Raw genomic sequence first — 20876 nt, forward strand, 5'->3', positions numbered from 1 at the left:
AAGATATGTTCTAATATGCATTTTTTTCGAAACGTGATTTTTCAGTTTTGTTGACACTGTAGAGAAGGCAATGCAATAACTTAAGCTTTTGACGTATAAATTATATCTATTTTTTCTATATTAAACCTAATTTAACAAAATAATAAATTTTCGAAAAATACTTTTTCAATAATTTAATTGAAAAAAATAAACTTCTTTTAAACGGTATAATTTTATCAATTCGCGATTTTTTAAATTTTAATAAGTTTAGTATATGCGCTGATTTCTTGTTTCGAATGCCTTGTGTTTCGACTCTGCAGTATCAACGATTTGACAAGATCAGATACCTATAGATATCTCTGTTTCTCATGCAGTTTTTCGATTAAATCATATTACTTTTTAATATAAAAATTCATAAACATTTTTTAGAGTGTGCGTACAAAATATTTCTCAAATAAAAAATTTATTTGCACAATATAATAGCAATAATTGTTTTTGTAAAAAGAACATTGTTATTTTTTTTAGCACTTCCAGACCAGGCAGTCTCCTTAAAATAATTAGCACAATCCTCCGTTAAATTCTATTACAAATATATACGTAAGTAAATAACATAAAACAATGAATAAAATGCAAATTGGTACAAGAAAAGCACAGGCACCCATCTGAAAGGACACTTGCGCTATTTTTTCTTTTCTTCCATTCTTTTTTTGGAACTTTACGTCACGTCGCAAGGTTTTTCGTGCTACTGACAACGGGGAAGTTTTGTCGTAACAATCTAGGTAATATGTGCAAATATACATTGAAGATTTGCGTCTCGTAATTCTGATATGTGTCGTAAGTTTGAAATAAAAATTGTGGAGTTTAAGCCACTCGAATGTCCAAAGGTTCATATAAATCGGTTACTATTATCGAAAGAATAAAAAACTCCGGCAGTTAGAATGAGATCTGTTAAATTAATTATCGGAAAAACCAAATGAAAGAGAAATGCTTTTACAAGCGTAGAATGTCGAATGGAATGTTGCGTTTTTAACCGGATCACATGAATACTGCATCGATGGAGCAAACAATAAACGAATACTACCAAATGAATAAATATATATGTGTATGTATATAACAACAGTAATAGCAATAAACGTTATTCTAGCAGCAGTATTAGTTTCTTTCTTCATTACTGACGTAATGAGGAATCAACACAGTACTATACGGGCAGATGAATATACTATTGATTTTCTTCTCTTAACACCGTATTATTTACTGTTAATCGATGCGTTCGCGAGAAGAGGTACAAGCTGTTCGGAGAGCTGTCCTATTGTCGCCTGCAGTACCGCTTGTTTCTCTTCTAACACGGTGACCTTGTTGAAGCAATTTAAATTAATATCGCGTGTCCGCGTGCATGCAACGTTACTAAAATGAAAATTTAATACATAGCGTACGGATTATTTGAATATTTACCCTTTCCAATAATTTGTAGTAGAGGGCATATGGAACGTAGGCCGGCTGACCAGATGCACTAGGACTGTAATCGGCATGGGGGCTTGTTTCGGCTCTCGGACTTTTATCTTTCTGTTTGTTATCTTCGTTATCGGTGTCCGGTTTGTTAACGAAATCCACAGCGCTTCCTTGTGTCATTAATCTAATAAACAATAAGACAATATACATTATATATTTGCGAAACACATGTTGGATTTAGAAAATCATTAACAGGTCAAAATTTACCGCGGGAAATTTCGTTCCTTCTTAACTTCCATCTTATCAATTCGCTCTACCGTAGCGGTTTTTCTCCTCTCCATCTGATTCATCTTTAATTCTTCGACCTGCAAGAGACAATGACAATGATTATGATGATAAGATTAATAAACGCGATATCTTACATTCTTTTATTTTAAGGAGTGGAATTGTGGACTGATAAATGAATAACAAATAAAAGAAAGTATAATTAGTCAAATCGAATCTTTGTGCTTAATAATATATATAAACTTTTATAATAGATCTTTATCTATATTTTTTCTTTATCTTTAAACTTTTTATTTTTATACTTTCTATTTTATCTCTAAAAGTGGTACGTTACCCATGGTGCTTTTCTTCTCACTTTTGCAGCAAGCCCATCCGTTTCTTCGTCGGGTATTTGTTCCAACGTGGAATCAGTGCGTCCATTAGACATATTATCTTCCTATAAGTTATAGAAGATACTAAAATTAATCAGATTTTTATTCAGAATTCAATAAATAATAAATGCTAATAATTAATAAACAATGATTATTTTTTAAAATCATTATTATTATACCATAATGGTACTGGAAACGGTTGGCAGCGTCGAAGATGCGCTTATATTGGATCCAGCAGCGTGATGGCGTAGATGCTGCGACGAAGGCGGACGTCGCCGAGGTGCTTTAGCACGAGAAGCTGTTAAATGCGCAAGCGGAGTACCCTCCCCTCGTTCCACGCCGTCCAATTCCTCGCGACACTCCGAAGCGGTACTCGGTGTGCTGTTGATACCGTTATTATTCCCTACGTCGCTCACAAGCCGCTTCAGACTCGATATAATCGAATGGCTACCGGCCGCCTTCTTATCGCCGCTTCCGCTTCCGGTAGCTGTCAATGATGACGATGACGTTAAGGTAGATGACAATGTAGATAGGCCCTTTTTAGCGGTGTCTATAGTGGGAAAATGATCTGGCAAAATACGGAATTACATCTCAAGTTATATTCATGCAAAATAGAAATATCACTTCGATACGAAATAGTTGGTATCTCACCTGATATATTACTTGAATGTACATTCCTAGTGTCCAGACTTTTTCTAATGTGCGCCTTTTCAACCTTTTTCACTTGATGGGAATGTCTAATACTTGATTTTGCACTCAGCGATGTTGCTTCATGCCACTGGGATTCTTGTTCCTGGGATTCATTCTTTGTACCAATCATCTCAACAAAATTGTCAGGGAACAAACCCACTTGTCCGTTCAGTTCTCCTTTCCACCAACCCTATATACATTATTATACATATTTAATATATACTAATCATGTACTTACAGTCATTATCTAGTTCGCTAATTGCCAGACAACACAAAATTCAAAAATTGATAGATATGTAAGACATCTTAAAGATATCTTATATCCCAATTTTGAACATTGTGTTGTTTGAATTTATTAATATTAATCAGATCTCTATTTTGATTCTATGGAACATAATGCACTTGTGAATGTACATCTAGTACTACAATTTATAGATGAATTACAAACCTTGTCTGGCGCGTCCTTAGATAAAATGATAATTGTATCTCCCTCGATCAGAGTGAGTTCGTCCTCATTAGCAGCCTCATAGGGGAAGAGTACCCTGCACATTTCTTTTTTATCTCGTTCCTTATGCCTCTCTTGCTCTTCAGGAGCAGGGGGAGAAACAAAATTTGAAGGAAACACGCCGACTCTACCTTTGAGACGACCTCTCCACCATCCTTCCTCTACTTCTCCTAAAAATTCTATGGAGTCTTGCGGCACTAAAGTTAGCTCATCCTCGTTACAGGGGTCATAACTGAAGAGAACTTTGCAGAAACGTCTACCAGATCCATTTCTCAAGATTACACTCTCGTCAGATTTCGTGCTGCTTATAGTCTCGCTGCCGTTATTTCCACTAGTGGCCGAGGTATCCAATACCTACATGTTAGACATTTCCATGAGAATCTAATAAACACTAACGGTAACATTACATCAATAATATAATTTCCCACTCAACAATATAAACGTAATATACCATACATTATATGTAACAATTACAACTTACATTGTTGAATAAGAAATTATAACATTGATGTGACGTCAAGTTAGTTAGTGTTTACTGAGGCTCTATGAATATATATAAATGATAAATCACAAGGGACGATGCATAATACCTTAACAAAGTTATCGGGAAACATGCCACGCTTGTCCCTTAGGGTGCCCTCCCACCATCCTCCAAGCATCATCTTGATTCCAGTGATGATGTCACCCTTTTTTAGTGTCAACTCATCATCCTCTTGCGCCACATAATTGTATTCTACTATCGCCTCCATGACTGAGAACGTTGACGAGAGTTATTCCTGCGAAAAAGCACTCTTACAATGCGACGAGGCGGCGGAGTTCGATCGGCTCGAACTGGTTTGATTATCTCCGCGGCGACACGCCTACGGTACGATCGACTGACGCGCGGCCGAGAGTTTGCGAGAGAAAAGATAAATCGGGTCGCACGCGCGGATACAAAGCGTTTTAACGCGCGTTATACGTACGGATTACGAAGTGACGTGCGTTTTCGGACTGCCTGGGTGCGTTTCTGTCTGACTGACGGTCCCGAATAAACTCTCGTACACGCGCATTGCAATGCGGTCCGATGCGACGTGATGCAACGCAACGCGGCCGATTTACGCGACGCGCGGAGCGAAAACAGCCAGCCGCGTGACACAGAATTTTAGGTTTTAGGATCCCGGGCGGAGTTGACAGCTCCTCGTATCTGTCACCGCGGCCATCTTACGCTCCGGAGTCCACGGCTCGACAGCTCCAATCTCCGAGCGATGCGGTGCGCATGCCACCTGCTCCAGAGGCCGTCAACATCGAACATGCCATCCACCGCCATACTCAGTCGAAAGGCGGGACAAGCGACGCTGCGACGCGCGTTGCAGTGCTTACGTATAGCTCAATTTTTTTTAATTTAAAGACGTTTGCTTTTTAATCCTGAAATCCAATAATGACTCGGCGTCAAATCAAAGCCTGTTACAGCTAGAAATTCAAGAAAATATTTTCGTGGAACAAGGGAAAAATATTTTATTACTAATCGCCTGCAACTATGATTCTGACACATTTGAAAGTGGAGGAACATGGCGAACCGGCCGAGTTCTTCCGACTCTGGGCGCTCGTACGAGATGCGCCTCCGCTCATCTGCTCATCTGTCTGCGTGATTCATCTCTCGACGCGACGCGCTTGTTTGAATGAACGCGCGTCGCTTGACGTAATGTGAGTCATGACGCGCACGTGCCTCAGAATGCATCGTGCGGCGATTGTAGTCTCCGTACATACCGCTATTTCGCATACTATTTTAGCAGAATTAAATCAAATTCACACATTCGAGAGATACGATGCTTTCTAAAGAAGCAGAATATTTTTAAAAATGTCTAATCAAAAATATTGACCGGAAACAATACATATTTACTTAAGGAAACATTTTTTTTTCCTTACATAGATAGTTAAATTAAGTATTTGTTCAAAATTCTAGGACAAATATCTTCTACATTGTTAGTTATTAAAGAAACAATGGTAATTCAATCCTTGTGTTAAATAATGTTTTATTATTTATAATTTCTGTATACATCAAAATCAATCCATTTCTATGGTTATTTATTAAAGTAAACAACGTTCATGTTGACACATGCACTAACAATAAATAATAAACTAAATTTGAGTCCAATTTAATACATTTTCTTCAGTTAAATTGTTTGACTCTATTATATTAGTTAATTAACGGCATAGGAACAGCGGCGATCTATAGAAATTATTAAAAATAATTCAAATGGAGTATAATTTGACGTTACAAATGTAACGATGTAAGAACATAAAATACATTGAAATTAAGAGAAAACTAGTTATGACAGACGGTGAGTAAACGATGCAAGAGGAAATTGTGCAACTGTAAAAGTAAAATTGAGCTAAAATAAAATGAAATGAAATACAGTGAAAATGATGCATATATATAGTAAATTAAAAAGATGAAGTACCTACAATATGGAAAAAGAAATTCTTTGATAAAGCATCTGACTTCTTCTTATTGAGACGGTCTCTCGTTTAATTTTCACTGTCACGTACGGCACAATTGTAATCTTAAACGGTGATTGACGTGACGCGCGACTGCCGCTTTACGTTCCGCGTGTCGCGCAATTTGCGAACGTGACAATCCGTTAAATCTCCCGTCGATTAACTTGCGCTGACGAGCTCGAGCAGCGCGTTTTCCATTCCAAGGTGGAGAGAAGATTGCTGCGCAATGTGCGCGCGTATCTACCTACCTGTCAACGGAGACTCTGTATTCCGTCGCTTCCTGGTGCGTACGATTCAGCGCGAGCGCTCAGTTGGAAAACGGTGCCGTGTTGTTCTCCATTTTCAATGCGCTGATTCACTCCGACAATCGCTTATCGCCGAAGACTATCACGTATTGGCGACGCGCGGCGAATGCCGGAGGTGTCCTCCGGATGTGTGCGTGTATCATCAGTTAGAGCGATTCGTTTAACTACTCCGGGTCACGCACTTAAAGAACCGTTGCGTTACAAGAAAGCCTCACTTTCCTCCTTACTTTTGTCAAGTATGAGTAATCCGCTTGTTTCTTTTGTCTGGATTGTTTCGTACGTCTTACTTATTTCTTTCATCCCGTTTGTTTCTTTTGTGCTTTTAAATAGTAAACTAATTTACAAATAATTTGGTTTTCTTTCTTTCTTTTTTGTTAATATCTTGCACTCAGAAAAAAGACATAGTGATGACAATTATAAAAGTGACAACTATAAGTTTTATATGTAGAATTAATGTATACGTAGATGAATAAACTGTTTTATACCTGCAACAAGTATAAAATATTACTATATTTTTCTGAATGTGAAATATTAATAAGATCGAAAGAAAGAAAAACCAAATTTTTAATTAATCTGTGTTTATTACTTATGGTTGCAATAATTGTCAAATATTATTATTTTATAGATATTACAACTATAAAGTTTATTAACTGTGTACATTAAGTTTAAATGTAAAGTTTCTATTTTAAACTTTATATAAAGTAACTACTGATGATGGTCAAAAATTGATCGAAACGTCTAGAAATTTTATACATAGATTTTAAATAAATTGACATTCGTTATAAACATCTTGCGTTATGACTGTATACTCTTTATTTGTATGTTTAAAATTTCTATAATTGTTACCTTTATAGCTACCATAAGTATGTTTTTCTCGGAGTGTGGAATTATTACGATAGATTTATTGCTCCAATAAAAAGAAAGCGTAGTGTGTGTCATAGGTAAAAAGTGTGTATCTTTATTAATTCAGACATCGAGTTGAACAAATTGTTTCTCTACAAACTTAAAAACTTCTCTTATACACTTATACATTTAGATAATCGATCGCGAAGATAGAATTAAACTATGTAATAACACGATGACCATTCTTCACAGTATGGCGATAAATGATAAATGAAACGTTGTAAAAGCTATCGTTATATCATACGTTTAACATCTCCGCATTTATCTCCTCGATGATCGAGCAAAATCTTTTTACTTTACAAAATTTGAGAAAGATAATTATGTCGCGCGAACCAGATTCAAACTTTTAATTATTTTCGAGCATTAATACGGGAAGTTTTAAACAAATGTTAGCGAAGAACATCAGCTTGATCCGGCAACTGAAGAAAATTGCCAGCCGAAACTGTTCGCCTGATCAGCCATTTTATCTCATTTTTATTATATATCTTAACAAGAGATTCGTCATAAAAACACAGCTGATATCTATCGTAAAACTTTCATCGTATCGTTGAAAACCTTAAAAGTCGTTGAAAATCGAGAGCTATGAATTCGCAGAGCCGTAACTAGAATACAAAATGAAATTAAAGATGCTTGATTTTTTTGTGTAATCTCTTCTAGAATTCAAACAGAATTGTAAAACTAAATTCTATAAATTTATAGTCATTCTACAAAATCAGAGATCTGCAGATCTAGGAATACATAGATCTATGCGAATACAAGGTGAAAGGATTCCGACGCGAACGTGATTCCAATATTCCGTCATGCATATTTTTAGTGAAATCTCAAGGATAAGATTGTGTGTGTGATGCGGAACGATTGATAAAACACCGTTGGATTTGCGATATGTGAAAGAAACGTTAGTTACGGCGCTGCACGCGCGCTTACATAAGTGACAGGCTCAACTAAGTCAAGTAAAATAATTCTCTTCGAAGAGAGTCCTTCTCTTCAACCGAAGACCAGCTTCGGACGAGTATTTCGATGAAGGCAACGATCCAGCATCCCTTAAAAGAAATTCATACAAGCGATTCTACCGTCTACGTGGACGACGCCATTCTTACAAATTTCCTTTTTTACTTTTTCTCTCTTTTTAAATTATTTTCTTCACATTTTCTCGCGAAAAACAAGCCTCTCTTCAAATGAAATCTACATTCGAATACCAATTTCACGTCGCCATATTTATAATAAATTTACGCAAAAAGTTTCTATTGCATTTCTTGCCTCTTCGCACCATCTTTTTTCAATTAGAAAAATTTATTTTTCAAGAGAGGCTAATGTAAAGTTCTATAGATGCTGTCCTCGTTACAAACAATCCGCAGAATAAAAATTAACAATAGTCTTGACAAATCACGCGCGCATTTAAAGAAGTGTTGACGAAAATAGAGTACATGGTTTCTCTAATCGCATCTAATCTCCGTTAATCCAAGATTTCCCAAACTTTTAAGATATATACAATGGTCCTCGAATATAGACATTTGTTTCATTCAAATTTTTATGATTGGAAGAAAACCGTAAAACTTTTTTTGCATTAATTTTAACTTTGACTTTAATCATTTAAAAACAATTTAAACGAAATCTTGTTTAAATGGGCGAAAATACATTAGTTTCGTTGTTTTGTGTGGTATGCCACTAGATCTTGAAAAAATATACATCGAAGAAGTTCAACCCACGTTCGCATTTTAAGTTTGGGAAATCCTGGTTACTAATTAAAGGGCACATGTAGGTTGCTTAGCGGGCGAAATAATCGAATTTCTTCATGATGTTCTTTATACAAATATACGCCGCGATTTATAAATATATAAAAGCAACAAATATATACCGTCGTTATCGTGTGTATATATATATAATACATATATGTATATTTATATATATAATATCGTCTTGCACAAATAGTACAAAGCCTATATGCCGTAAAACCATTACGTTTAGGATTGCGGCTGAAAAAAACAAATGATACCGTAGCGATCGCCATTCCGTTAACATGCGCGATTCGCGAAGTGATCTCATTTGGTATCATCACTAATGTCGATCGATCGTGACAGATATAGTGTGCTTCTCGTCTGAAGAGTGCATGCGCTCTTTGCGACTGGGCAGTGTCGCGATGTAGCCTGGAATCGCACATGCAAGCGTGCGAAAAAGCGCGAACTGAGTTTCCTCAAAGATTCCCGGACGCCTTCGATATCGTACACCGCCAGAAGATCGCAAGACTTACAAGATTGCCATTCGTGATGTAGTACAAACTGTACGTATGAATGCAGCCTGAAGCGGAATTGTGATTGTTGTGTATATAAATCAGAAATCGCAGCGATAAAAATCGTTCGCAATTCGCCAGAGGACGAGAGACTCGATTTTTAAGATATATACTTATGAATAAGAAAACAATAATATATCGCAAGTATCTATCGATTCTCTTTCGCATAATCCCAGAAGATGCAATATCCTCAGAAGATGCAATATCCTCAGAGATATTAATAAAGCGAGATTTTATGTAGCTTTAATCAGACATCGACCATCATCGCGTTACCATCCCATAGTTTTCTTCTGATCGATCATAAAGCGATCTGTTACGGCATCTCATGCAACGTATTTCTTACCTATTTTTGTTTTCGTCTTTATTTCTTATATAATCACTGATAGGCACAATAAAGGCTTTTACGTTTCTGCCAGCGTAAACGAGAAGTACGAACGGTGATTTTATCGAAAGGCCAACAACGATTTTATGTTTTGTTAATTGTGATATGATTTTCGACATAATAGATGAGTAATTTTCCAAATAATATAATTAATTATTATAAAATCATTTTCCCAAAAATATTTTTTATACTGTGAAAATAACTTGTGAATAGGATTGGAGGTTTAATCAAATTTTAAAGAACGAATCTTTATAATAAATGTTTTTCCATCGTTGAAATAATCATATATTACTATACGAGTATATTCCAGACCAAAAGTTTGGAAACATTTGTTTTTAAATTGACATTTTTGAAACTACTCAAATATCAATATGTTTTTTTAATAATAACTTTTCAAATCCAACAATAGTTATTGGATTCCAAAACATTGCTATGGATATTCGGAGAAGTAACCTGAAAACGTCAACTTTTTAAAAATATTTTCAAACTTTTGGTCTACGGTGCATATTCTCAATAATTATATTTTATGCAAATTCTTATCCTCCGATTTATTTTCCAACCCCATTTATTATATTATGAAGCAATAAAAAAATTTGCTCTACATAAACGTATCGAATGAAAAATGTTTAAGTAAAATCCGAGAAACTTGATTTTATATGTGTTTATGAAAGTTCTCTCATAGTTTAAAAATTAAAGATTAATCCGTATCATTTAAGATTAGTCGAAAAATTTATGTTACGCATAAAAATGTGCACGTATTGCAGTGGTTACATGGCAGCTAACATAATCTCTTATGAGCTTTTTATTTTCTTCCGACCGCAAATATGGCTCGCGAAAAATGCAAGGACGCTACTGTCCTCTTTTTTCGTACGATTAATTAAGTGCTCTATTTTTATGCGAAATAAGATTGATGCCAGACATTCTATAGTAAAATGTATTGCCTTATCGTAAATCGCCGTTCGTCGAATATAATGCGAATCACCGAAAATGTTTCATCACGATTATCAAAGCGCATTAATTAAGCGTGGATTATCACGTGTGTGTGCACCGATATGAAAGGTTCGATATACAGATGTCAAGTGCTCGCCAGTATCGATTCGGCCTCGTTTCGAAACTTTACTTCAGGCTAAGAACATCATTTTTTATTATGAACACATGAACACATATCAGCAGTTCTTTCTCGGATAAATAGCTTTCGCTAGTTTTACGATACACCATTTTCTCAAGGCAAAAGGAAAGTTTTATTTGACATCAATGTGAAAACAGTCCATAGTGTTATCTCTTTTAAAGAAAGCTTCGCGTGCAATAGTGCGATAAATCTTGGTTTCTTTGATGTATGTATTTGGTTAAACAAAATTTTTTAAAATACTCGAGATGTTTCCTTGAATATTTCTTTAACAGTCGTTTCTCTCATTTAAGTTTACTATTTCCAGCGTGAAATAGTTTTAAAACTTTAAAATTAATTTGACACAGAATTTCTACGTTTAATTCGGCAAATTCCTTTGGAGACATCACGTTTATTAAAAAATCATTCATATCTCGATATTGAATACAAATTCTATTTTTCGTAATTTGTGTACTGACTCGAATACCCGACATCAAAGAGATATTTTCGCAAACTTTGGCATCTGTGCATCAAATAATCCCAACGTAATCGCGCAAGCTCTTCCTTGAGGGAAGAACCCTGGTCCTTGTTGAGAGACATCGGTAGTAATCGCAAGTCTTAAATAGTAATATCGTTTTTAGACGGTAATCACAATGCGCTTGATGATGTCTTCCTCGTGTAGACATACTAGAATAGTAATACGTCGATTACTGTGAAAGTGTGTTGCCTTAATAGCATCAAGAAGATGTTTCCTTTTAGTTAGGCCTTACCAAGCGAATCTAATTGAACCTTCTTAAACTGCTTACAATATCCAATGAATGCATCTGATCCGCGAAAGTCTAACATCGGCGAGATTTTCTGAAAATTGTTTGCAGACAAATACACGTTTCGCGAGCCTTTCGAATTCGAGTCATTCGAGAAATCTTGTCAAATCTCTGTCTCATAACTCTTAGCTATCATCTTTTCTCTCCCAGCTGAACTACTAAATATTTGTTCACGGAAAAAACGATTTTTTTTATAAAGTATTTAAATTTAGATTAATACAAATCTGAACGTAATTTTGTTGAGCCATCAAAATAATTACACAGAAAACAAGCATATAATCAGTAATGCTGCAAAAAGTTTTTACAACGACCAGCTTGAGTGTCTTACATAATTATACTTCATTAATCCAATAAAACTATTTTCAGATCTGTATCCAGCTGAATTTTTACATACACAAAACCGTTTTGTCCGTATGGATTTATGTTAAACCCGCGCAGAACAAAAAGCATTTGTTTACTTGGAAGAGTTAACCGATGCATAAAAAGGACAATTTTGCTGTAGTATTTAAAAATTTGGCTAGATATATATCCGATAATAACTTTGTTGGATCACCAAAATAATTATATAGGATGTTCGAATTAGTTATTAGATTGCTAAAACTTTTTGTAACATTACTTGTCATACTTGAGACAGTAATTATTTTAATAGCCAACAAAATTATTTTCAGATTTGTATTTAACTAAATTTTTAAATACTTCAAATCGCGCGCGCGCGTCCTTTCTGTGTCGTGAAACTGGCTTACGATTAATCAGATCAATTGTCGCGTCTCTCGATGATGCTTTCAGGCATTCGATTACCTATCTCATAGCAAGAGTTTTGTCGAGTCTCTACATTCGCACGAATGTGACTCGCATCACTATAAATAGACATCTACGACGTGTAATCGCTTATCATAGACAAACTTTGCGAACGTATAGCTCGGGCTTAATCGAATGTAATATGTGCATACGTTGTTTTCGGATTATTCTGAACGAGAGCTTGCCTCGCACTGGCGACAAATGTTTCCTACGGTGTTTAACATGACTGTGACACGACCGAGGTGACGATAATGCAGGATCGCGGTAGATTATATTTGTTTCGCGTTACCATCTTTGCCTTACTTAAGCTACGTCGTCGTCATTCGAGCTCTCGCACGTAATAGAGTGCAGGGTTCATGAGATAATACCTATAATATCCGTTGCGATTATTGCAGATGGTGTGGTGGTATTGTAAATACTTGCCCGGGCCACCCTCGTTGGATATACGAACACTTCTTGCGTCGTGCAGGTCGATTTCCGTTCGACGACCGACTCATGATCGCGTTGCGTATGTACAGATACAGAAACGAGCGATCTTTGACCTCTTGTGCACGATGAACAGACGAAATCCTTTGTGCCCGGATTTAATTCTAGCCGTCGAAACTTTCAACCGGCTGGATAGACCTCGGATGATCGTCCACCGAACTAACAGCTGCATCTCCAAGCGTCACCTTGTTGAGACGGTGACTGTGCCTTAATTATATTGTCCGCGCCTTCTCTCTCGGAAGCCTCGAACAGGCTTGCCTGTGCAACAGTAATTGTTCATGAGATAGCTCAATTCCGTTAAGTTTGCAGTCAAAAGATAAGAGCGGAGAGAAGCGTCTCCCTTCTATTATAAAAGGGATTTTAATGAAAAAAAATGTATTAACAGCAACTAATATTCACTAGCCAACATGTATTAGCCAACATTCTAATTAAAAATAATCTTGTTAATTTTCAATGATAATATTAATGACACAAACGCCATGTCCTTGTTTTAACAAAATGCTGTTTGTTTAAATTACTTCATTAATACTGTTACTGAATAAACATTTTATTTGGATTTTTTTCTATTGTTGACTATTGTTTTAACAAAATGCTGTTAAGATTTTTTTCTGTGCATTTCCTAAAATTATAATAAAATCATCAAGCAAAATCATCAAGTAAAAATCAAGTAAAAATTATTCTAAGAAATTAAAATTATAATGATATCATTCAATGTACTTTTGACGATAACTTTAATTAATTCTCTTAACATGATAATGATTTTTAAGTGATTCTTTAAGATCCAAAATTATTAAATAAAATACTAAAAATATTAAATAAATTATTTAAAATATTTTATAAAGTTAAAAATTATTATTAAAAGGTTTTCCTAAAATAACTTCTACTTAATGTCATCTTGATCTTACTATGATTTATGTTCTATCACTATGTGCTAGCTCACTAGTTGCTAACACTGTTTCTCTCTGAACACACAAAAAGACAAGTCATTAATGCGAACAAATCTTACTCGACGTCCCCGTTGTTCCCGTATTCTTCTAGCTAGAGTAAGGAAGGCCTCTTCGATATTGATGTTCTCCTTGCACGATACTTCGAAGAAGGGCATATCAAAGTTTTCGGCAATCTTTTGACCTCTCTCGGCGTCTACGGCGCGATGCGCGGTCGCGTCGCATTTATTCGCAGCCAAAACTTTTACTACGTCTGGTGACGCATTCTGTGATGCAAATGAAAAAATTACTTATGATTCACAATCTTGTACAATTATGTTGCATGCAGATAATTTTGAACTCATTCATGACATTACGAAATTTCTATTTATTCATTCCCTCGTGAAATTAATTTTCTTTCTAAATTTATTGAAGGATTTAACATGTGTTAATTGGTTATAATTTATTGAAAGATTTAACATATTAATTGGTTATAATAATAGTTGATAATCTTTTATAATATATAATAGTTGATAATATAATCTATCCATTTTCCTTGCAAACTTTTCCGATTTCAAGTTTTCAGGTCGTGATTTTATTCGAACAGTCATTTAGTACTTTCAATTCTTTTTCTGGACTTCTTAAGGTCATTTAAACGCGGCATTTAAAAAATATGCAGCGCGAGTTTATTTTCGTTTGCGTAACGTTCTATCTTTAGAATCCATTCTAGCTTTAATCTTACTTCTTGAATATTTCGTAGCCAATACGACAGATGATTGAAACTCTCCAAACTAGTGACATCGTACATCAGAAGGATACCCATAGCACCACGATAGTATGCCGTTGTTAAAGTTCGAAATCTTTCTTGGCCGGCAGTATCCCTTTACAAAAAAAAAACATCCATTTACAGATATACTTTCTACTATTTTATCTTGTTTACATACGACTTATTACTTTACATGCAGATTATGACTTTATGAAACTTGAAAGAACTAAAAATAAAGACTAATATTTTCTGAGAGGGAACTTTGGTTTCTTTATTTGAATTTAAACATGATTTGACGATTAATTTAAAAATTCGCGAGAAAAGAACTAATACTCACCAGATTTGTAATTTAATCGGCGTCCCATCTAAGTTAATGATTTTCTGTTTGAAATCAATACCTGCAGACATATTCGCCATTTATATCTGTCACCATGTGTAAATATTTTCGGAATACTTGCACATTGAACAAATATTAAAATTCAAATAAAATCAAGGACTCATGATATATTTTAATTATATTTGTAGCTCGAAGCCATTAGACGCTATCACTAATTAAATGGTTATTGTAACAGTTTTATACAGTCAGAATTTCCTCGCATGCAAACAGGATGATTAAAACCTTATGTATACAAGAATTGAATTATTTTTTGTAACTGAGAATAAATGCGAAATAATTAATTATAGAATATCATATTATTTCATCCAAACAAGAGTATATCTTTATAGCATATCTTTGTAGTATATTTTTGTAGCATTTTTATAATTATGACAATTTCTCGTATATCGAGACAATTGCTGAGAATAATTCGGTCTGGCAGTAAGTTTAAAATTACTCATAAACTAAAATCGTAATCAAGAATCTAAAACACTTCTATTTATAATGTCATCGATATCTTTCGATTGCGATCAGTCTGAATAAAATTGATACAGCCGATACCGAGAGATCTGGAAAATGAATCCTGAAAAGGGACCATTTCAAATTTTTTAAGTCGTATGTGTGACACATACCTACATGTAATAGAACAAACAGAGAGAGGGAGAGAGAGAGAGAGAGAGAGAAAGTATTCATTTATTAATGTGCCTTGGGATAGTATTCCCTCAGGTATCCAATATATACATAAATGTAGCTAGTATTATTTGTATACAATAATTAATTAAGTAAGTTGCTTAAATTGTGTATGCCTATGTTGTATACAGGATGTCTCATTTTAAATAATGCATTAAGATTTCTCGAAGACTAGATACAGAAAAATATTTCAAACAAAAATTGTATGGTTCGGAAGAGGATATAAGAAGGTACCATTGATTTGATCTTGGGTGGCGTCATCAAAGTAAGGTCAAGATCACGTCGATTTTTTTAAACGGAACACTCTATTTTTTATTCCAGAATCTAATAACCGATGTCAAGAGCTTTCCAAAACACTATAATAAAGTTATTTTTTATTGAGTACCTTTCGAGTTATAAGGCTCGAAAGTTACAGTACCGCCGGTATTAGCATTACGCAAGGTGTCCGACCGACGGCTAAAACCTTTTGAATGTTGTTCAGGATCATGTCTCTAATATTTGTCAAGATCAAGGCTATTGGAGATTATTCCTCTTATTTTAATTTTTGCACTAAAAATTCATTTTTACGTAATGTTACCGGGAGTCGAACTCGGATCTCTTGTATTCCGTACGAGTGTCCTTAGCCTTTCAAGGCCTTGTAGTCTAAAAAGAGATCCAGGTTCGACTCCCGACCAATGTAATATCTTTCGCAATAAATTTATTTTCAGTTTTTTAACACATTAACATCCTTTTAATATGATACTTGATTGAGCATCAAATTATTAAAAATTGCTTGTCAATTTAATTTAATTCGTGATATTATTACAATAGTTTAATTGCGTTTATAAATACAGAAAACCAATTCGGCGCGCAGTTCAAATGACTACGAATATGATATATATGCATGTACATGTATAGTATATATATATATAATTCATATTGAATTATTTTAGCATTAAAGATCCAGTTTCGACCGTTATAGGCATTCAATTTCGAGTATTGACTGCAATGTTCTCACATATCGGTCTAAAATAAGATTGTTATTGTTTATAGACTAATAGTTTCACTGATTTTCCCACATTTAGATTATTGTTGTGTAGAATACACGGATATAAGTGCAGAACAAAGCTTGCGTTTGCACAAGGCTATAAATGCCTGTATTAGATTCATATACGAGTATAATATTAAAAAAGACGAACACATAACTTCATATTATCACAGATTGCGATGACTCAAGGTAAACATTAGAAGAGACTACTTTGTAGGATGTCTGCTATATAATAAACACTAATCAGTCTGAAATTCTTTTCAACAGTCTAATTTTCAGGTCAACTGAATCCTGCAGGAGCATTAGAGCGGCAAATGACCTTCTCTCACTACCTTTATGCAAAACAGAACTTTTTGAGCGATCCTTTAGATCTAGTGCGTCTAATATGTGGAATGACCTTCCGCCTCATATTCGTAGGGTACAATCCATTAAAGAATTCAAAAATAAATTATATGAACATTTACTACAGATTTCCTTGCAATAGAACATTGATACCTGACTGCAATAGAATTAAACAATTAACACTCTGTGGAAAGCGTTAGGATTCAGAAAGTTGCACAAAAGTTACTGCAACATGACATGTTGCAGCAATATTGCAAAGATTTTGCAACGATATTGCTGCAAATTCTGTGCTGTATGGGTTTCTCGTGTGATATATTTATATCATCAGAATTCTTCGGAAAGCGTTAGGATACATTCAGAATTACACGATAAGTACCGTAAACCTCACAGAACTGTTGGATATCGACCACCGTCTCACACATATTTTCTGAAAGGCGCCTTTCTCGTGATAAAAATTGTTTAAAAAATTAACAAATAATTTATATAATCAGAACTCTTCGGAAAGAGTTAGGACACATTTAGAACTACAAAAGAATTGCCATAGAACTCACAGAAAATCGGCCAGCGTCTAATAATAATAGCCAAGGATTAATTAATGTATGGGATTGATGCATCATTCCGTCGTATATCCGGAGCAAAATTAAAGTGCGTGATTTTATTGTTACCGTTACCAAGGAAGCTGTCGTAAGCTAGTCGCAACTGGCACCAAGACACGTCACAATGAACACCCAACAACAAGTCGCTGAAACGACGCGACTCCGGAGGCGGTCGTTACAGGTGAAAACAGAAAACCCGGTGAATATTTTTATGATGATGTCTTCTCACCTATCGTCGAGATGTAAGTGTCGTAGTACCGTTCGTCGCAGTAGCGATGCACGATGCAGGTCTTGCCAACGTTCGAGTCGCCTAAAACCAAGACTTTATACGTCGCTGCGAAATCCAACGCCATGTTTGCCGTAGGTCTCGGGAGGTTCTGAATATTCTGAACTGTTGTTGGGTCGACAACAGAGTCGTCGGCCGGGGGTTCTTCGCGAATGCCTGGGGGGGATGAGATGGGGTGGAAGATCGATTCGAGGCTTGCGCTGTAGCCCCATACACGACCAGAAATTGAATCAGGATGCAATTAAGGGGAAACACTCTAGAAACCGGAAAATTAACGGTACTTTACGAATTTTTTAAAAGAAAACAATACACGTAAATGAAATTTGATTTTATTTATACAAAATACATGTTTTAATATATGTATGTAAAAAAAATGAACATATATTTTCATTTTTGTGCCTTTATAGCTGACGCTAGTAAGCCTTAAAAAAAAAAAGAGGGATGAGCTGGTTGACTGCAACGTTTACTGCAAAACAGTTGATCAGAAATCAAAAAATCAAAATTATTCTTAGGCCCGTATTCAGAACGCGCTTTTATCGATAAAAGCGCGCTTTTATCTTTGAAATTCTATACTGTGCGTGACGTAAAGTATAGTATGTTAGCGCGCTAACACCGTTGTAAGCGCGTTCTGAATACAGGCCATAAAGTATGGATCACTCATTTCTGTCTCATCGTAGAGTTTTTTTAATTCAAAATTGAATTTTTTAGATTAAAAAATTAAAAAATTAGGTTAAAAAATATAATAAAAAAGGGTGAAAATGTGACTTTTTTTAAAAAAAAGTTCAATAGTTTTTGTAATTTTATAAAATTCAAAATTCCGTACGATAAGACAGAAATGAATGATCCATACTTTAAGAACAAATTTGATTTTTTTATTTCTGATCAAATGTTTTGCAAGAATCGTGTCAACCAGCTCATCCCTCTTTTTTTTTAAGATCTACTAGCATCAGCTTTAAAAAGCACAAAAATAGAAATATCGAGCTTATTTTTTTTACATACATATTAAAACATGTATTTTTGTCTAAGGGCCACTTTTACCAACTCCGATTAACTTATGGTGAATTCGATTACTCGCACTAACATCAGTGTATATTAAAAGCTAATTTATATAAAATATCTCAATGCAGTGATACAATATAATCAATTTTGATAATAAAATGATATACATTTTGTTAAATAACGACAATAACGACAATAATGACAATATCATTAGTAGATAATTAATCGTTTGAAATACTTATATACTTTTACATTTAATTTTGCTAATTTCATGTAAAGCTGCTTTTAGTATGCATTGATCTAATGTAGTGCAAGTGATCGAATTCGTTATTAGACAAATATTCAAAGTATTATTTCATCCGATAAATTAGAGGCCTATATGATCGAAGCTAAATCTTAAAATTCAATCTTGAATCACTAAATATGATGTACTAGACATACATACCACAATTATAATCTAACGAACTGTGCACCGAAATATTTCCGGACTAAACACAATTAAACCATGTGTAGTAATTTCGCGAATTAAATTAAATTCTAATAATTTCGACGCTAAATCAGGCATCATATTTCAAAGATGTTAATATGCTGAAAAACTCTCGGCCGAAGTAATATTTTTCGCAATAAGTTTAATTACAGTTTTTTCAGCATATTAACATCTTTGAAATATGATGCCTGATTTAGCGTCGAAATTATTAGAATTTAATTTAATTCGCGAAATTACTACACATGGTTTAATTGTGTTTAGTCCGGAAATATTTCGGTGCACAGTTCGTTAGATTATAATTGAGGGGATGGACGGAATAAAGGCACAATTCTACTTCGACCCTTTTTCTAGCAATTAGCTTTTTCATGTAATATTGATCGTAATAAAAAAGTATTGTAACATGTAACTTCTTAAAGACATTACATAAATTCTTTCGATACTGTTCATTTGTGTATTCATTTGTGTATAATAAAAAAGTAGCAAGTTATTTTAATTTTTATTAATATCAAGAGTTTACAATTAGGCCTTTATTCCACCCATCCCCTTAATTGTGGTATGTATGTCTAGTACATCATATTTAATGATTCAAAAAATTGAATTATTTAAGCATTTTAAGACTATCTAGCTTCGACCGTATAGGGCTCTAATTTATCGGTTGTCTCTCACATACACGGTCTAAAAATGATATTATTGTATTATTTCATGTTTATTAATTTACCTCACTTTCTTTGCTTTGCATGTTGAAATTTTAATAAACAAAATTTTCCATTTAAAAAAAGCACAAAATGAATTTTATATTACAAGAATGGATCCGCCAACGCTAGAAAGTTGGATAGAAATGAACTTTTTAGCGTCAATCATAGATAAAATTACATAGAGTGAACACGAACAAAACGAGCATCAAGAGTTTTAGCGTCGCATGAAGTGGCACTTTTAGGCCAATATTACATGCATCCGTTTTTTGTCGTACGACAAGCTTTTCGAACCCGTTGATTGGCTGCAGGACAAAGAGGTTCTCGAATCTCTTTGTCCTGCAGTCAATTAACACGCTTGAAAAATTTATCATACGACAAATGTAATATTAGCTTTATAAAATAAACGGAGCATTTGTACGAGAGAAGCTGAAGACTTAATAGAAAGAGAGAGAAATAGTCGCGGAGTAGTTCTCTTCTTTTCTAGTAGTGAATTGATTGGTCGCTGCGGCAGGTCGGGAAGTGGCCGAAAGCAACGAAGATAGACGTCCGAGGCTGCGCTCGAAAACATCACCCGAGTGCCTCCGCGTGTCGTTTTATTTACCTAATGTTAAATAAGGATAAAACGATACACGAGGGCACCCGGCTGTTTTCAAACACAGCCCATGAGTTATGGCCTTATGCTCAAGCTGATTGGTCCCCCACCGCTCACTGTGAAAGAGAGAAACAACTATGTCTGGAGTAGAGCTATCCTTCAATGTTGTCTTCAGCTTCTCTCGTATGAACGCTCCGTCTATCGTATAAGTCTATTGCTGGATTCACATTGCATTCGATTTTCGTCATAC

The 20876-nt window shown here is 34.8% G+C and overlaps 1 protein-coding gene across 1 annotated transcript; it reads right to left on the minus strand.

The window, feature by feature from the left end:
* Positions 1 to 601: 601 nt before the first annotated feature.
* Positions 602 to 17949, minus strand: LOC108722464 (uncharacterized). Its single transcript, XM_018447594.1, has 13 exons — positions 17797 to 17949; positions 14874 to 14934; positions 14513 to 14651; positions 13854 to 14057; positions 13012 to 13105; positions 3870 to 4030; positions 3223 to 3633; positions 2736 to 2964; positions 2264 to 2652; positions 2048 to 2149; positions 1696 to 1793; positions 1432 to 1612; positions 602 to 1331 (listed from the first exon to the last, which is right to left on the minus strand). Exons 1-13 carry the CDS (start codon positions 17918 to 17920, stop codon positions 1227 to 1229), a joined length of 2298 nt encoding a protein of 765 aa, XP_018303096.1. The 5' UTR covers positions 17921 to 17949; the 3' UTR covers positions 602 to 1226.
* Positions 17950 to 20876: the final 2927 nt, after the last annotated feature.

This window comes from Mycetomoellerius zeteki, unplaced genomic scaffold (assembly GCF_001594055.1).
Source record: "Mycetomoellerius zeteki isolate Tzet28-1 unplaced genomic scaffold, Tzet1.0 scaffold204, whole genome shotgun sequence".
Classification (NCBI taxonomy): domain Eukaryota; kingdom Metazoa; phylum Arthropoda; class Insecta; order Hymenoptera; family Formicidae; genus Mycetomoellerius; species Mycetomoellerius zeteki.

Bases quoted from the DNA above. Each gene is read 5' to 3' on its own strand.
- LOC108722464 (XM_018447594.1), bottom strand. From the start codon at position 17,920: ATGGCGTTGGATTTCGCAGCGACGTATAAAGTCTTGGTTTTAGGCGAC. The intron at 14,652-14,873 runs GTGAGTATTAGT...TTTTTTGTAAAG, and splicing joins CCGATTAAATTACAAATCTG to GGATACTGCCGGCCAAGAAA. The intron at 2,965-3,222 runs GTTTGTAATTCA...TAATGTATATAG, and splicing joins CTAAGGACGCGCCAGACAAG to GGTTGGTGGAAAGGAGAACT.